Source organism: Nanorana parkeri, unplaced genomic scaffold (genome assembly GCF_000935625.1).
Source record: "Nanorana parkeri isolate BGI_ZX_2015 unplaced genomic scaffold, ASM93562v1 scaffold315, whole genome shotgun sequence".
Classification (NCBI taxonomy): domain Eukaryota; kingdom Metazoa; phylum Chordata; class Amphibia; order Anura; family Dicroglossidae; genus Nanorana; species Nanorana parkeri.
The window spans coordinates 739,094-757,108 of NW_017306583.1; the positions used below are offsets into that span (position 1 = coordinate 739,094).

General features: G+C 41.3%; 1 protein-coding gene across 1 annotated transcript in view; it reads left to right on the forward strand.

Moving 5' to 3' along the window:
- The window catches only part of GATA1 (GATA binding protein 1), a 25,228-nt gene extending 7,213 nt beyond the window's left edge, over positions 1-18,015 (forward strand). Inside the window, exons 2-6 of the mRNA XM_018558004.1 lie at positions 11,545-11,759; positions 12,594-12,950; positions 13,821-13,966; positions 15,450-15,575; positions 17,634-18,015. Of these exons, the coding sequence (XP_018413506.1) occupies positions 11,582-11,759; positions 12,594-12,950; positions 13,821-13,966; positions 15,450-15,575; positions 17,634-17,942 (1,116 nt within the window). The 5' untranslated portion in view covers positions 11,545-11,581 and the 3' untranslated portion in view covers positions 17,943-18,015. The remainder of the gene's footprint in view (positions 1-11,544; positions 11,760-12,593; positions 12,951-13,820; positions 13,967-15,449; positions 15,576-17,633) is intronic.

Genomic DNA, 18,015 nt, shown 5'->3' on the forward strand with positions numbered 1-18,015 from the left:
TATATATATACACACACAGTGGAGACCTCTATTTTTTATTTAAAACACATTTTCTGGCAAAGTTTAACCCCCTCCCACTCTCCCACCACGATTCAGCATATTGTAAAATCAATGCCTTAATAAGCTCTTTTATACTCATCTAAGTCTGCCGTTCGTGACACTGCGACTGGACAGCCAAAAGGAAGTGTCCACATCACCCAGGCATTGACCTGGACACCCGTGGAAGGACCTCCTCCATTGCAAGGAAGAAGATAGAAGACTCAGCATTTAGCACGTCACGTGACCACAGATTTAGGTGAGTATTTTTGGCATTTAAAATGTTTAAAATATTTTTATATTAAACTAACAAATTAATTTGAGGAGGGGGGCGGGGGGGTTGTGCCTGGAGTTTAGATTTTAATGTTAGATACAAGTTTTTATTAGGTTCTCCTTCCTGGCTAGCAGGACTTAGTACTGGGATGTTTTTGAACATTTCCAATAAATTAATTGTAAATTAATTAAGCTAATATTTTAGATTTCAAACTATGCTTGTTTAAAATAAAATAAAGAAGCAAGTTCATGACATGTTATGATGGAATCCATTGCTGTCCGTGCTTCTGCTGAGGTTTGTATCTACACCAGCTCACCTTGGCAGCGTTCCTGAAAAGCATTTTCAGATGTTACCAACTACAGAAGGCAGTAGAAAATGTAACCTCTCATCATTATGTGTCACTAAATAATAATGAGTCAGGGGAATCATAACGTTATGTCATTATTTGGTGGTTTTAAATGAATAACGGTGTTTACAAATCCTTATCATCTGAAAACAGAGATAAGTTGCTGTAGTGTTTTTACTTAGCCGTTTTATCATTGCATCAGCTTGCTTCTATCAATGACAGATGCATCATTAAAAAGAAACATCCTTGCATTTATTTTTTGTCGTTTTTGTTTTTTAAGAACCATTATATTTTGTGTCTAATTCCTTTGAATTTTGAGGTTAACGCAAATCCACTGCTACTTCCTTTTTAGTCAATGTTGTGCACAGTTTGTATCTAGCTGTTGTTACAGCACTGCCTTCGTAAATCAGAAAATATATATATGCTTAAACACTTCATTGCAAATCAGAAAAAAAAGGGATTTATTCTCTATTTTAATCATAGCATTTTTGAAATTGCACATCCAGACTTAGCAGCCTGTAGCACAAAGATACAGCCTAAATACCAAGCCATTTACCAGATCTGCATATTTTCTTAGCACTCATCAGTGCAATGTATGGAAACAAAGTTTTTTTTGGGACAAGGGCATATTTTTTGATAAAGCAGGGAAAGGCTAAAATCCTGTTAGAGACCATTCACACCTTAATGTTGCAGTGTATTACCACAGAAAAATGTACATGATGCTTTTTTTTAAAAATGCAGCACATAACAACATACGGCATATGCGTTGTGGTGCGCCACAGTGTAAGTGCGTTGCCCACTATTTTATGATTGTGTTTGTCTGCGTTATACATGCTTTACAATGTGTTTACTGCAGTGCATTAGTGTGTATGGGCCTTAAGGAATTTTTTTTATTAGGAACAGTTTTTCTTCCTTCCTGTCCCAAAATCACAACATGAAGTTAGAAAAAATCTCCCCAAATCCTCTTTTAGTTGTCACCAGAACAGATGGTAACTATACAATTTGGATTTTCCATCTCCTTGACAATCATCAGGACAAGTAGAGAAGGTGAATCATCCAATGGAGACCTGACAGAGGTTCTATCTATTCCACGCACTATCCAAAACCAACAAAAAAAAATGTTGTCTACAGATACTGTATACCAGGGGTACGCAACCTTGACAGTGCCCCTGCTATACTGTATGCTTTTAAGTCATGGTGAGTTTATCTACAAATTACCAACAATTTCTCATACTAACATACTGCAAAGAACAAAATTGCCTTCTTGCAACATTGCTTTCTGCTGTAGAAATTCAAAACAGTGGTTTATTTTTCACGTAGGTGAATACGTGGGGAATAGTCAATTATTTCTTTAGGCCAATTGACCAATTGTACATCTAGAACAACAAAGTAGAAGCCATTATTTACCTTGCAGAGAGTTGTTTTCAGTTTGTTAGTTCTCATTTAGTGTGCCACGTAGACCATAGCTTTTCTGGTCTCTGATAGGCATGTCAAACTCAAACAAAAGAAAACAAGGAAATGAACAGAAAAGCTCAAAAAATGTACATTACTAAAATACAAATAATAATAATAATACCGTATTTTTCCGTCTATAAGACGCCCCCATGTATAGGACGCCCCCCACTTTTCTTACCCGAAATTCAGAAATCAATATTTTCCATGCTCTTGCATAATTGATTTCATCCAGTTTAAATTTTGCAGAGTAAGAAAGCCGCTTACTGGTACCGGTATTTTTTTTGTTTTCTGAAATTGTTATGGGCTCAGAATGCTCTGACATTACTGCTCCATGTTGCATCTGGACACTGGCTACACGCTCTCCGCAGCATCAGCTGACGTCGGGTACATAAGGCTCATGATTGGAGGAAACCTGTTAGCTTGCAATCTCTGCAATCAGAAGTTTCATTCGTGAGGCTAGTTTGCAGGGGTATCGGCAGTTTCGCAACCGCGGTTCTCCTCTCGGCCCCCCGTGTATAAGACGCCCCTCCATTTTTAGGTAAATATTTTTAAGAAAAAGTATAGTCTTATAAACGGAAAAATACAGTAATAATAATAATATTAATATAATCCTCAACATCCATAATGACGTGGCAAAAGACATTTTCTAAAATACTCAGCGAGAGAATGATATACAAAAGTCTGGGTCCTTATTTAAAGCCCAACTGAACTTTCAGTTTAATTCAGATAAATACATTCCAGGTGTATCAAAATATATTTTTGCATGAACCTTACTATTACACTTTTCGAACGATATACTGCAGTTTTAATTCTCTTGTCATCTGTTTTATTTTCTTACTATTTGCTTTATTTTTATACCATCTAGAACAGGGGTAGTGAATTAAAATACAAGGGGGTCCAGTGAATAAAATGTTCATCGAGCCGAATTGCTGTCATTACATAACAGTCACTCAGTTTGTGCCCGTATGGTGGTCCATCATTTAGGCTGCATTCACACGCATCACTGTTTACTGTTTTTTTTTTTTTTTCATATTTATTTGTTATATCTCTCTTTCTCCCTGTTTACATACATGTGCATGCTTTAAGCGGACATGTTCATTGTTAATCTCTTCATTAAAGGGGTGGCAGGGTTGGTTTTCTTTTATTTTGTTATTTATTTGATTATTTTTTATTAATCATCTTTTATATTTAACATTTTTTTAAACTTTTTTTATCACAAGCCGCTATGTGATAGCATTCCGAGGTTACAGGTTCCCTTTATGGAGATATCAGGGGTCTATTAGATGCCCTCCAACACAGATCATCAAGCACAGGAATGTGCTTGATGATCTGTATACCCAGCACTTCAGCTGACTTCTGACGGCTGAAGAATGAAGCACTGAGAACAGTGCCTAATGCTTTAGTGATCACAGAGCAGATCAGGGAACAGACGTTCCCAGTCTGCTCCCGTTCTCCATCCTGACACTGTTTGCTGTGGTCCCGGACCCCCAGAGGAGCAGGGTACCCAAAAACCACGGTGGGGGTGCGGGGGGGAGTCAGCACAATAGAGGACTAGTACAAGTAATCTGGGTCACTCTACAGCTGCCCAGATCACTTGTAGTTGAGGTGCTGGCTGAAGTGGAGGGAGGGCCTGCTCTGGGTTATGGCTGGCAGTGGAAACACCGGCCTTGGAGGCCAGTGTATCCACTGTCAGCTGGCCATAACCCAGTGCAGGGCAGAACCGCCGCTTGGTCCGTGTCTAGACCGCGGTCCGCCATTAAGTGATTACATATCTAGAAGAAGCTGAAAACTAAGAGCTCAATCTATTCTGTCTTTAATACCTTTTTGGCTCTTCTTTTCTTTTTGTGAATTCAAACTCAACTGAAAATGTAAGACTGAAAAAACTGTAACAAAAAGCATTCTTTTTAATTTTTATTCCTGTTTTTTGATGGGAAAGACAGATCGTATGTACTTTCGTTCCATCAGATGTTTTGATAAAGCCCTGCAGTACCCAGGATCTACTAGATGTAGTGTTCTAGAGGCTTGCAGACACCAGATATGTACACAAGCCCTAAACTAGACAAGAGACCATCGTCTGTGATGGAACTACAAGTTGCAGCATGATGGGACATGTACTTCCCCCACAGCTGGCGAGCCAAGCATTTACTAGCATTCTGTTGAAGAATATCGGATAACTGCGAACAGGCTAATCTCTGCGCACATCTTGTCTTGGGTGGAACTGATGTGTGACGTAAATGCTGACCAGTATTTTGACATTTCTCTAGAGATCTAGGGCGGATAAGTTCATTAAGGAAATAAATTCTTACTTCCTGTAACGGAACAATGTTTGTTGGTAGTGGTGACCAGTTAAAAGAAACAAAGATTTATTGCTGCTGTTCTTTTCAGTTTTATCCTTGACTGTTACCCAAAACATTATTGGGTATATAATATTTCTTTTTTTCCCTCCTGGTGCTGTGAGTATCTTGTGTTTTAAAGCTTGAAGTTCATTCTATGGCCTCTTTAGCATGGCTAACCTTCTTGTGTTCCTTTTATGGCTTGAAATCCTGTATAAGGCCTCTTTATATAGCCAACTTTTACCCATTATAGAGAGGTAGTGCCCAAAGGAACAGTCTGGGCAAGAGATGAGTGAAAGTCACAATGTATCCAGAATCTACTCAAAATTCTTATCCTTTCACATTTCTTCAAGTGTCTCCAAAGACCCATACTCATTAGGTTCATTGATTGTGTCTGAGATTGTCTTGGCACCCCTGTGAAAATGCCCAATATAACATTTGTGGAGTCCATATCCAAAAAAGCTTTGCTGACTGCACCAAAAATACAGTTTAAACTGGGTGAGCTATGCTCAATGGTGAGCAAAGTGTCACTGAGTATCGAAATATATGTCAACTGCAGAGAATAAATGCTTTAACGTCTTGTTGTTTGTTATAAAACATTATGCAGAATTATAGATAGTAAATACCCCAGCAGAAGCTATGATATTTAGCAGGATCGTACTCCTAAAGGATAGTCATGTGACCACATAGCACTTGCTCCATGTAACAGGGGATTATGGGAAAGACTGTTATGATTAGGGATGCACAGATACATTTTGATACTTTTTGAGTACCAGTGCAGATACTTGGCATTTTCATGAGAACTTCCAGGTTGCAGCTGGGACCTGGTTGCAGCTGGGACCTGGCTCTGGCACTCCACCACTGTCCTGAAATCATTAGTCTGTATTGTTTTAGAAAAACTGTCACATGACAATAAACAAAAATGTATCAGTACTCATACTTGTAAGCACTTGGCAAGTACCAGTACTTGTACTCGCAAAACTGGTATCTGTGCATCCCTTTATTTATAGTTAAAAAAACAAAATCATACATTAAAACAGAGATGTACAAATCCCAGGAGCTCTGTGTGCTCCTTACACATATGACAGCTGCCTCCTAACTTTTGAATTTTTCTCTAGTGTAGTCTTGGAGCTCAAAAGAATCGGTACATGTACTCGTACTTGTACCGAGTACTGTACTTGGTATCTGTGCAACCCTAGTTATGATGGTTGATTAGAGAAGATGTTTGTGATTATCTCTATGGTGATCTACACCAGTCAAGCAGGGAGCTGTGGCACCCTAGGGTGCCTTCTGACATTGTCAGCGGTTCCTTCAATTTTTTGCTAAGGGGGGGCTCTGAAATAAAGGGGTTCCTAATGTGAAGGAGAGGATTCTGATGCTAAGGGGGCTCCAGATGGGAAGGGGGCTTCTAAAGTGAAAGTGGGGACACTGATGTGAAGGGGAAACTCCATGTCATCTTTTTTTTTTGTTTTCTTGCCTAGTCGCCCTTAAAATTCATACCAGACCCCTCTCTAGGATAAGGGTTTGGTATCGATTTTGGAATGGAGCTGTGTACCCCCATTTTAGACTGGGGTGCCTCGAGATTGTGCATACTTGTAAAAGGTGCCATGACTGAAAAAAGGTTGAGAAATGCTGATCTATATGGCATAACTGAATCAGCTATTTAGGTTCTCTATACAGTGGTCATACATTGCTTAATCGGCTGTATGCATATCTAAGAAGGCTCTCTCACTGTTTCAATTCCCACTTCTGTTTTGGGTGGAAAATGCACTCTGCCAAACAGTATCATATCATGCTTAAAACAAGCTCTCTGGAATTGGAGCAGCCATTGCTGAGGCAATCATAGGGGGTCAGAGGTCACCTAAAGTCTGATAGTAGCTTCCCTGGTCACCACCCGACCTTCCATGCTGTCTCCCATCTTCCAAGTGCGCTGTGTGCCAGGCCAAACAGTTGACAGGGAAGCAGACATAAGACTTCAGGTGACCCCTGACCTTCTGACACTCCAGCTAACACAATACAGTGCTAATAAATAATAATTAATATTCTGATTCATGCCCATGCCCTATTGTGACTAAATCTCTATTGCAAGTCTTGCCAGGGTTGTTTTGAATCATTCTGCATGGAAAATCATTCAAATCACACTATTACACTGAATCGAGCAATAAGTCTGCTGCTGTGTTTCAAGTCGTAACTTATCAGTTTAACTGAAGCATTACACCCACCGATCTGATAACTCCAGCCTCCTACTCAGAGAGGATGATGTTTTAAATCGTCAGTAAACAGCAGTTTGTATTTATCATAGGACAAGAAAGAGATATTCGTAATCTATACCACTAATCAGGTTCAAAGGTCTAGCTCAATCAAAGTGACAATTTAAATATAGGTTAAGTTTGGTAAGTTGTGTCATCTGTTGGCTTCTTATACCCATTAGGAATTTTTTTACACCTCCTGCCACAATTAGGCTGTTTCCACTCATAATTCCCATGATAAAAAATACAACCTAAAATCAATGAGGGAGGGTAGGACCTCTGCTGATTGCTCTGGCCATGTGTGTGGACCTGCAAACACCGATACAGAACTCTCGCTGGAATCTCCAAGAGATTTAAGATTGCTGGCCCATTTACACCACTGCATTGTGGTAACATAAGTGGTACCACAATGAAAGCCAATGCATGTTCGTACATTGCTGCGCTACAGTGTAATGAACAGCAGCACAGTACAACCCACATTGTCCTGAGCATTGCACTGCTATAAAGTGAGGCCTGTCCCATTTTCATATGCACTGTAATAATTTTGAGTAAACTCTTTAATGTAAAGCAACACACGTCAATGACTGACAATGTGTGCATTGCAAGACACAGCTCTGTGGTGTGGATAGGCTATAAGGCTAGGTTGACATATGCCCCTTGTATGCATATTTATGTGTGCTTTAGACGCATTTCCATTGAACTTTATGTAATGCCAATTTTGATTAAAACTTCATATGTGAATGGGTACTTAAAAGGTTTAAAGTGGACCTGTCCGAAGTTGCAAGATCTGTAAAGGTTAAAGTCTCTTCTAAGAGCAGACTTCATAGGATAGCTGCTGTTACTAAAGCTATCCAGAAAAAGCACTACTTTGCACCCTCTACTGTGATACTAGGGGCCTGACTTCAGGGCTAAACACTGCCAAAAGGGGCATTTTTTACTGGATGGCAAAATTAAAGTTGGAAGCTTAAAATGGCTGGTGGGTTTGCTTGAAAGTGTACCTGTCATGACTTTAATACTAGTAAACTGCCACTTGTACTTGACATCACATAATTGCACCTATAATTAATTTTCTTCCCAAATACCCCCAAACCCCCTGATTCCTAGGATGGGATAATATGTAAATATGGACTAGAGCCCATACATTTTTTATCCATAAAGCCCTGATCCTCCTCTGCATTACTGCCACATCCTGCCATTGGAGAATGCTTAGCTAAAGAACAAGTAAAGCCAAACTTTTTTTTTTTTTAAACTGCATACTTATTTTTTTATTTTTTTTATTTTACCATCACAGGTATCACTTTTAAACTTTGAGAAATTGAATGCAGATTTGGGAAGTGATGAGCAGGGTTTGTGGCAGTTGTTATAAACAGGCCCCTAAGTCCAGCATTGATTGTCCTCTGTGGCTGATCTTGTTACTGGTGAGATTCTGGAGGAAGGAGGCGAAAGGCTAGAACTCAGCCCTCTGAGCTCTGGTCGGCATTGGATGATACAGCAATCCAGATTTTTGGCCTTTTAGGGTACCAGGAAAAAAACTGGAGCTGTTCTGGCTTCTGATGGTTACTAGGATTAGAGCCAGGCTTGCTTTAAAAGTGACAGCTGTGTCCTTCTATGGAATGTCAGCACAGAATCTCAGCTCCATGTTGGAAATTCTAAAGAAAAACTCAACTAACAACTATGTAGATCTAAAATAAGATCTAAAAGAGAAGACATAAGTGCAATGACAATGGAGGAAAAGAAAACAACGTGTGTTAAAAAGTGGTCTCCCCATTCATGTCAAACACATGTGGACGAAATGAAATAAATGAGATCTGTGCCTGGCCACTCCTCTTTCTCAACCTGTTATACCTGAGGAGGTCTAAACTGTGGAAAACCTTAAAACCTTAACTCGAATAATTCTGATGTTCACTTTTATGTATTTCTTTATGAAAGATGTGCCGTCGTAAGGGGTGATATAATGGTGTCGGACTCTGAGCTCTATAATAGATGCTCCAATATTGCAACAATAGAAGGTAAAAGAGTAAAATGGTTTGCATTATGGGATATCTGTAAATTCTCATTTTAAAGGATGTCTGTGGCCCCACCCACATAGCTTCGGCATTAATTTACAGACCCTTTGACAGGATCTGTGAATGGAGAAACTATAAGTCCTATCAGCCACCGCCACCACAGCAGAGGAACTTGTAGTTTCCATGGAATGCAAGTGATGTCACCGCACTTGCAGTCCATTGACACTTCCTCCTGTCCATGTCACTGAATGTCTTTACCTAGGGATGGGTGGACGTGTCAGAAGCCAGAAAAGTGCACCCCAATTCACTGATTGCAGTTGCAATGCTTTACTGGCTCCTATGCAAAAAAAAAGCATATTTTTTTCTTTTATGGAGAAGTTTGTATTTATTACTTTTTTGTATCAAAAGGGGGAATTTCCCTTTTACGGCGTTATCCTGCTCATTATTCAAAAATGCATCTTTAAATAAACACTACTGAGACTTTTATATAAGTAAACCATGAAGAAGATGATTAAAACCTCTTTTTCGAATAACAGCTTGTGATCTATGCGCAGTTGGGCCTTTATTTCCAATATACCGTATATTCCCACTTTTAGGAGTGTTCAGCACCATGGACAGCGCACATACAGGATAATATTGGGAACGAACTGAGAAGTAAGCATGTGCCACAGGAAAGACCATTTAAAAGCTGAAGTTAGAGAGAATTCTAATAACACAAATATGGTTAGTGGTATCAGCAACTTTTTTTTTTCAAAACCTGCAAATCTCTGCACTGCTCACCCCGATTTTCGACAGACAAAAGGGGAGAGCTGGAGGGAACAATAAAAGCCAGTGGGCCTGCAGTACCTGGATGGGGCCATACATTGCAGTCTGCTCCCTTTTAGGGCAGAGTGATGTAGTACAAGGCAAGGTTGATATTTTGCTGCATGCTGGTGTGTTCTGAACCACAAGGCTCATGGGCTAACTCCAGGCAAAATGTATGTTTTCAAGTTCTGCATAGTGTGGGACAGGGACAGAACTTCGGTCAAGTTTTTATGCTGTGTTTGTTGAGGTTTTCTTTCTTGCTTCCTGTCTTGTTAACACTCTGTTATAGAGGGTGTCACCCAGCCAATGGGGGCATAGACAGCACTCAACGCCAGACAGAGGCTCTAGTCATTCTTTAGTCCACAAAAATTGGACTCTGCTTTCTGTCCCCGTGATGTGGGAGGATTACAGAATGTGAACGGAAATCTCCCCAGTGGAGACACAGCAAAACCTGAAGCAGGTCACGTGTTTCAGCTTCACTGGTTCTATTCTTGTTTAGGGTCAGTGACCCTAGTAAGTAGGAAAGCTAAACGATGAGGATAACAGTTTGATTATTTTCAGGTTTTTAAAGAACTACACAGAAATGTTTTCTTAACCCTTGCAGTGGTGCTACCCTCACATTGCAAGGGTTATGTGCTCGTTTTTGTAAAAATGTTATACTCACCTGATTCTTAGAGCTAACTGGCTGCTAGACTAGTCCCTGGAGCCTCTCTCTCCCTCCACTGCAGCGGTCTAAGGTCCCTGAGTCATTCTATACTCTGGGGGGAATTTATCAAAACTGGAGCAGACAAAATCTGGAGCAGTTGTGCATGGCAACCAATCAGATTCTTTCTTCAGTTAGGTTTTGAAAATGAAAGACAGAAACTGATTGGTTGCCATGCACAACTGCTCCAGATTTTGTCTGCCTCAGTTTTAATCATTTCCCCTCACTGTGTACAGGACGTGAGGACGCCGAGGGACATCATCACTGCAGATGAGGAGGAGACAGGCTGGAGGGAGCGCTGTCACAACCAGGTCGATCCAAGGTCTGGGTGAGTATAACTTTGTTATTTTAGCACCTAAACAAAAAAAAGAGCACTTAACCCTAGCAGTGCAGGTTTAGCCCCACTGCAAGGGTTAAGAATGTTTTTCCTCAGAGTTCTGCTTTAACCAATCAATGATAACATTTTCCATAATTTCATCATATTATTCTCTTTGAACTAACTGGGTTTAAAGGAGGGATTCTGCCTTATACAATCTTGGTTTGAAACTAAATAAATACACCCATGCTGTCAGTCCACAATATACATGCTGCAAGGTACCTAAAGCTATAGACAGAACTATGATCAGCTGGGATGTGTCCTTCGTGCCACCTGACTTGTGTATGAACACAAAATAAGTTACAGTAATCCCTTAAAAACAATATCAGTTGGAAACGGGGGTGATGTTTGGGAAAGTGGCTGGTTATAGCTGAACTCCAGGCTGTGCCGCAGTACTCATTTGCTAACAAAAGACGAGCTCATCAATCTGCTGCTTCTCATTTCAATGCCCCATCACAGGCTGGAGGGAGGTACAAGACTTGTAAGTGTTACTGAACTGCAGCAGATAAAAAGCCGGTCTCCTTCCCTGCTAGACAGGGCTTTGCTGTGAGCTGTATAAATCTCAGGCCAAGGTGGATAGAAAAAACATATCCTTTGGTAAGTAAAACTGCTTCCCCTCTTGTGACTATGCAAAGGGCTCCATCAGTCCAGCCAGGAAAAATGGCATCTGTTGACACTTTCTGTGCTCTGCTGTCTCCTACACCTGTTAGTTTTAGGTAGGTTTATTCTTCCCAATGTGACTTTAAGTAGCATAACTTTCACTTTATCATATCTGAACTTTATTTTAAATACAAATCAATACACCCAGTTATACTTATCATACAGATTTAAAGACATGGTCCAAGGCAACAACCTAATTTTTTCCATCCTCAGTTGCACAAAACTGGAACGCAATCTTACTTCAGGACTGCCTGTTAAACAATAAAGTATGTATGTTTTTTTTTTCTTTTCTATACATTCAGGTGTTTTGAAATCGGAATTCTTGTCAAGGGCGCAGTAATGGACTACACAGCCCTGTCCAGCCAAGAACATCTACCTCAGTTCTCTGACTCAGCGATGAACCACAGCAATGAGGAACCCAACTTCTTCTACGAACTGGGGGGCAGTGAGGGTAGCCCATCACATTATGGAGGAGTAGTAACTTCCCGAGCAGGGGCAGCATTCCGTCACTCTCCAGGTAGGTACTTTGGGGCAAGTTATTGGTGTACCTCTTGGATCTTTACTTCTAAAGCTTTCAGAAAACAAATTTTTTTGGAGTGGTGGTGGGGGATTATGTGTAGAGCCTTGCCACAGTACTCTGCAAAGGCGTGCTAAAGATCTTTACATTTGCTGCAAGCTTACACTGACTTGCCAACATATGCCAAACCCTGCAGGCATGATGGCAACCAATGTGACGCAATGCAAATCGATGTAAACAGGCTGTGAATAATGTGTGCTAGAGTGTCGCCTATTATTGAAAAGAACAGGCATTGGCATTGCAAAGCCTTATGAAGCTTTAATAATGTGGATCCAACACCTGCTCTTTAGGCCACATTTTGCTGTGTATAGCCCAAACTGTTTTTTATTCAGTTGGATGAAGTAGGGAAGGGTTAAAACCCCTATTAGGTTTTTTGGGTTTTTTTTTGCTGTCTTTGTCCCTGGGAAGAGTTCACACCACCTCCTCCCTTGGAGACACAACAGAACATTGTAGGAAATCTGACCAATGTGAAGAGGACTCCCATCTTAGACAGATGTCACCAGAATATTTGTCCACATAGGATACCCTTAATTTTTGCTCTAATACCAACTTTTTTTCTTTATTTTTTTTTGTCTCATTGACAATGATCAGGACAAAAAGAGGGTGAATCTCCCTAATAAGGACACAGCAGTAAAAACTTGACAGCGAATCTAACCCATCCAATGTCATCCTAAACTAAAAAAAAAAAAAGTTTTGTTTTTTATACATATATTTTAAGAAAAAGCCAGTTTAGGTAAAAGGGTGGCTTTCACATAATGTCTGTTTACCTTTCAGTGCTCCAGACATTCCCATCTCATTGGCCGGAAAGCAGCTCAGGAATTGCTCACAGCTTGGCTGCCTATGGAAGAAGCCCCAGTGCATTCCCGCTGTATACAACAGGGGCTTCCCACTTTGCTCCGCTTCCCTCCTCAACATTTTACTCTACAGCGCCCTTCCTACTGAGCCCTGTTCCTCCAGCTGAACGTGATGGGAGCCCCAAATTCCTGGAGACCCTAAAGACTGAGAGGATGAGCCCCTTAAGCAATGACTTTCTGACCCTGGAGCCAAGGAGTCCTGGAAGTCAGGGTTTACCTCCGATGGGTTACATAGGAACAATGCAAAATTTCAGCAATAGCATATTCCAAGCATCAGGTAACCAAACCACCCATAAACACATCTACACCAAGAAACAAGGATTAGAGATCCCTTGGAGAGAGAGGATTACAAAGGATGGGGGGGCAATGGCAGTGTTGGATTAAGGCCAAATAGTCCTAAATGCTGATGTAATAAACAAGATATTTTACATGCTGCAGTTTTAGTAATAAACCATATACCTTGACCTTGGGAATCTAAAAATCATTGCACAACTTTAGTATGTGACATCTAAGCAAGAAAGCTCTAACTTGTCGTAAATGTGCATTATTTTGCAACTTGTGCAACAATGGTAGGTGCTTCTTCTTGTATTATTGTCCTAAATAGATTCAGGTTTCATCAAGGCAGCAACATACGAGAAGAGCCTGTTATGTCATGCAGAGACATTCCAATGCGTTTATATCCAAAGCCATCTTCCTTTCCATTACTTTTTTTTCCACAAAGTAGGTCGACCATCATAAATCAGTGCTAAGTTCTCTCCTCTTTCTGTAGCAGTGGTACCTTCTGCATTAGAACTGATATGTGTGAGAGAAAAGGGTTGAGGGAGAACTGCCAAATGTCTGGCTCTTCTTTAACATCATTACCCTAAGTCCCTTCGGCAGTGGGTTTTTCCCAGAATTAGAAGGTGCAGAAGATAAGTATATGTAGCAATGAGTTCATCTAGTTCTAAAGGAGGATTAGTGTAAAGGTTAAGGTTGGAGGAGTTAGGGTGAATGGAGCCTTTGTGAGAGATCTCCTCTTCTGAGCAGAAAGAGGGGTGCAATCAGTTGGACATGAGTTTAAAGCATAGGTACACTTTAATGGTGCGGTTAGATAAGTAGGGAGTTAGTTATATTAAGCCTAAACCTGATGCATGCCTCTTGCCTGCAGAGGATCGTGAGTGTGTGAATTGTGGAGCTACAGTGACCCCACTATGGAGACGGGATATTAGTGGCCATTATCTGTGCAATGCCTGTGGGCTGTATCATAAGATGAATGGACAGAACCGCCCGCTGATTCGACCCAAGAAACGACTGGTATGTATTACGGATAGTAGGTGCTGACATATTAGTTTCACTCACATTAAAGTCATATTAAAGTCAATAGGTTTTTAAGCTATTTCAAATTCTAGTAAAATCCCTTACAATGAATGCTGCTCCTTGATGTTTAAAGTTTTAGTTTCCTGCAGAATCAACTGCTCTCCTGAGCACCTGCCCTGACATCCTGTTTTAGGGTGGCTTTTTTCCTTTTGCATGGTCCTATGGAGCCACCCATGTGTGTGCTATTAAGCGCTGTGTGTTTTCACAAGCACACAGCACAGCAAGGCAAGACACTCTCCTTCTCCCTGTTCCCCCTTCTCTGGGCTACTAGATGGACAGCTACTGGGACTGTGCTTTCCCTTGTAATCTTGTACTCGACAGGAAGTTCAGGGAAGCTGAGCTAAGAGAGTTGGAGCAGCTGTTCAGAAACATGATGACCGTAAGTGTTTGGGTAAACTTTTTAAGAAATACTTTGCTTAGCAATGTATATTTGTTTCTTCAGTATTCATTATTGAAAAAAAGTTTGAGGGATTAATACTATTTTAACTGCTTACAGGCTTAGAGTACAACTAAAGGCTCCTGTATGACAGTATAAACAAGTACTATGTGATGCGCATGCCTCATAAAGTAAACCAAAAACATATGTTACCTCCCCTGAGCCAAATCCGCCTTCATTTGTGTCTCACACGCTCCCCGCCCCAAACACTGCAGCTCCCAGGGGAAGGGTTTCAGCATCAGAGGCAGTGCTGTCTATTCAGAAAGCAGTGGACTGGGCATGGCCAGCTACAAGCCGCATGCTTTTGAATTAGCAGTGACAATCCTGATAGCCATGCTCCTTTCAACTTTTTTCAATCCCACTGTAGTGCAAACAGACACAGCCTACATGAGAGTGGCAACTGTGCTCTGAATTCAGGAACAGTGCAGCATCATTTCCACACCATCACAGGAAACATTAGAACACTTCAGTGGTAGGTTCAACAGGTATTTGGGGGACTTTTCAGAATAAATCTTTTAGTGCAGATGCACTTATAAAGAAATGCCGCAGCACACATTTTTATTTTAAGTGGAGTCCATAGTTCTAAATACCACCCAAAGTCAGTGTTCAGTCCTTACTACTGTACAGGACGTTGTCAGGATTGGAAGATCTCCTTCCATCCCCAGCATGCCTGTGCTTTCTAAGCGCTGGCCTGCGTTTTCTGTATGATCCTGTACAGAATTGCCTAGAGGGCACTGGACACGGGCATACTGCAACATTTACACTCTAGTTGCTTCTGGGATGTATTTGTGTTTTTTCTTCAAATCTCAACTTTTTCTTTTTAGCCCCCCTATTGTTCAACCTAATGATGAGCAGCCTCAGCAACCAATAGGGAATCTTGAGATATGGCAAGGACGGGTCTAAGCTCAACTTTCACACATTCACTGAACATCTGGAGAAGATAATTACATAAAATATAGATTAAGACCTATTTGTGTCTTTCAGATTGTCAGCAAGAGAGCTGGAACCCAATGCAGCAACTGCCACACCAGTACCACCACCCTGTGGAGGCGGAATGCCAATGGAGACCCAGTGTGCAATGCCTGTGGGCTGTACTACAAACTGCACAATGTAAGAATCTGAAGATCAACTGATAAACAATATTTTATCTTCTAGGAGACACACCTGGAGCCAACTCAGGACACTCTGGATGCTCTGGCCGAAAAGGGGGCGGCAGGCACACTGTACAAATTGTGCAGCAGAGTGTCCATGCCGCCCCCCACATGACCCAAAGAGATGCCTCGGACTGCCTCATTATAGAGACGGCCCTGACTTTATGCACTAATTTTTTCTCCCTATGTTTTAAAGTGCATCTCTGTGTGTTTTTGTTAGGACATTTCAAAGGGAAGAGATCTTCATTAGGTTTAGGGTATCTTTTCCAGGTCACTATCCTTTTAGATTATAAACTCTCATGAGCAGGGCCCTTCTAACCCTCTTGTATGGAACTGTAACTGTACTGTCTCCCCAAATTTTGTAAAGCGTTGTGCAAACTGTTGGTGCTATATAAATCCTGTATAGTAATAATATCCTAAAAAAGACTCAATAATATCCATGCTGTAAAATAATATGCTGAAAACTCCTTGCATGGTGAGGTCAACCTTCCTTTGCTTCAAAAACTCTAGGTGCTGCTGCTATCCAGCAGTTCCAGGTGCATCAGATAGCATGTCCCCTGCTGTGAGATGTGGTTCCTCTTGCTGACCCATTCATCAGTACTGGACAGAATAAAGACATAGGGGTTGGTGGGATAATCTACAGCACCTAGTAGGGGACAGGCTATACAAATTATTATTAAATGTTCAACAGCAGCAGATCATGAAATGAGCAAAGATTTCCCTCACCCTCTTATTGAGGTTTTTTTTTTCCCTCCCCCCCATGTAAATGTTAGCACTTACCTTAAATGATGTCTCTTTTTCCGATCTTCCTCTTCTTTCCCCATGTTTTCATGTGTCCCTCCAGCGGTGTGACGTCACTCCGATCCAGCGCTGACTGCTCTGTCTCTCCGATCCAGCGGTGTCTGCAGGCGGGTGCACGCGTCCATAGACTTACCTTGCGTCTCTGCTCGTCTCCCGGCCGAGAATCGGAACTGCGCATGCGCCCGCCCCAAGATCCTTTGCGGCCGTACGAGCAGTTCCTGATTCTCGGCGCGGGAACGAGCGGCGATAACGAGGTAAGTTTTAAATGATTTTAAGCAGGTTTTTTTTTTTTTTTTTTTACACTTCTTGCCTATATCTACTACATGCTAGCAGTAGATATAGGCAAAAACAACCGGAGGGTTTGGAACCCCTTTAAGTGAAAATTATATGTGATCAGCCGTTTTTAGGCTAAACAAGGCTCATTCACTGTCAATGAAGGACATTCACTACAAATGTCCTTCACTGGATACTGAAAGCGAATTCTGTTTTATGCAGCAAATTACCTCCCCCTGCACCTTAACTTTTATTATTCTCAGTTCTGAAAAACATAATACAACTTTAAAGTGTATCCAAAGCCAACGCGTTTCATTTTAGTTTTGGCTAGAGAAGGGAATGGTTCAAACTGGTCAGGTTTGTTTTTGTTGTCTGCTTTCTGTTGAGGAGCTTTCCCTTGTCTCCCTTTTCTTGAGAGATAACAGGAAGCAAGAAGAAATCTCTCCAAAGTAGGCAAAAATCCTCACTTAAATAGTTGCTTGTAGAACAGGTGTCCCAACTGGAAGATTTCCCCTCACTTCATGTTCTGGTGACAACTGTTACATTTTGGATTTTCCCTAACAATGGTCACCATGACAAATAGCAAGAGCAAATCTGCCCATCAATTTGCAATATGTAATGCATCTTCAGATGTATCATCAATCAGATCCGATATTCCAAGACAGGTCTGCAGCTCACGCTAACTGCGAGGAACCTATTTGCTTGAACACTTTACTTTGCTGCAGGAAAGTTGAGACTCCTCTTTGGCCTAGACAGAGGAGTAGGACACCAGCAGCAAGGACAGTACTAGAAATTCCAGTGGGGAATTCTAAAATTGTAGTTTTTGATGGAGTGACTCTTTAAAGATAATAAAATATTGGCCTTTTTGCCGATTAACTGCAAAAGGAATGTTATTTGATGTTTCTAAATGATGCAGCAACTTGACTTGAACATCTTGTTGCAGGTGAATCGCCCCCTGGCAATGAAGAAGGATGGAATCCAGACTAGAAACCGCAAAGTGGGCAGCAAGTCCAAAAAGAAGAAACAACAGGTGCAAGATGGTCTTTATGAGAATCACAAGATGATGCCAGAGGAGCCGAATATGTTCCCATTTACACCTATTCTGGTACCTGGTCAGATACCTCCTTTGGGACACCTGATGCCTGGCACCTCTCCGCATCACCTGATTACTCCTCCCAGAATCCCTCACTCACCTCCTCCCATCTCCTACAGGCCGCACCTGCTTTCTGGGGTCACTTCGGCTCTGAGCTAAAAAGAGTAACACAGACTGCGATCTACTCTCTTTCCAAAAACCTTCTCTTGGCTACATCCCAGACAGAGTAGCA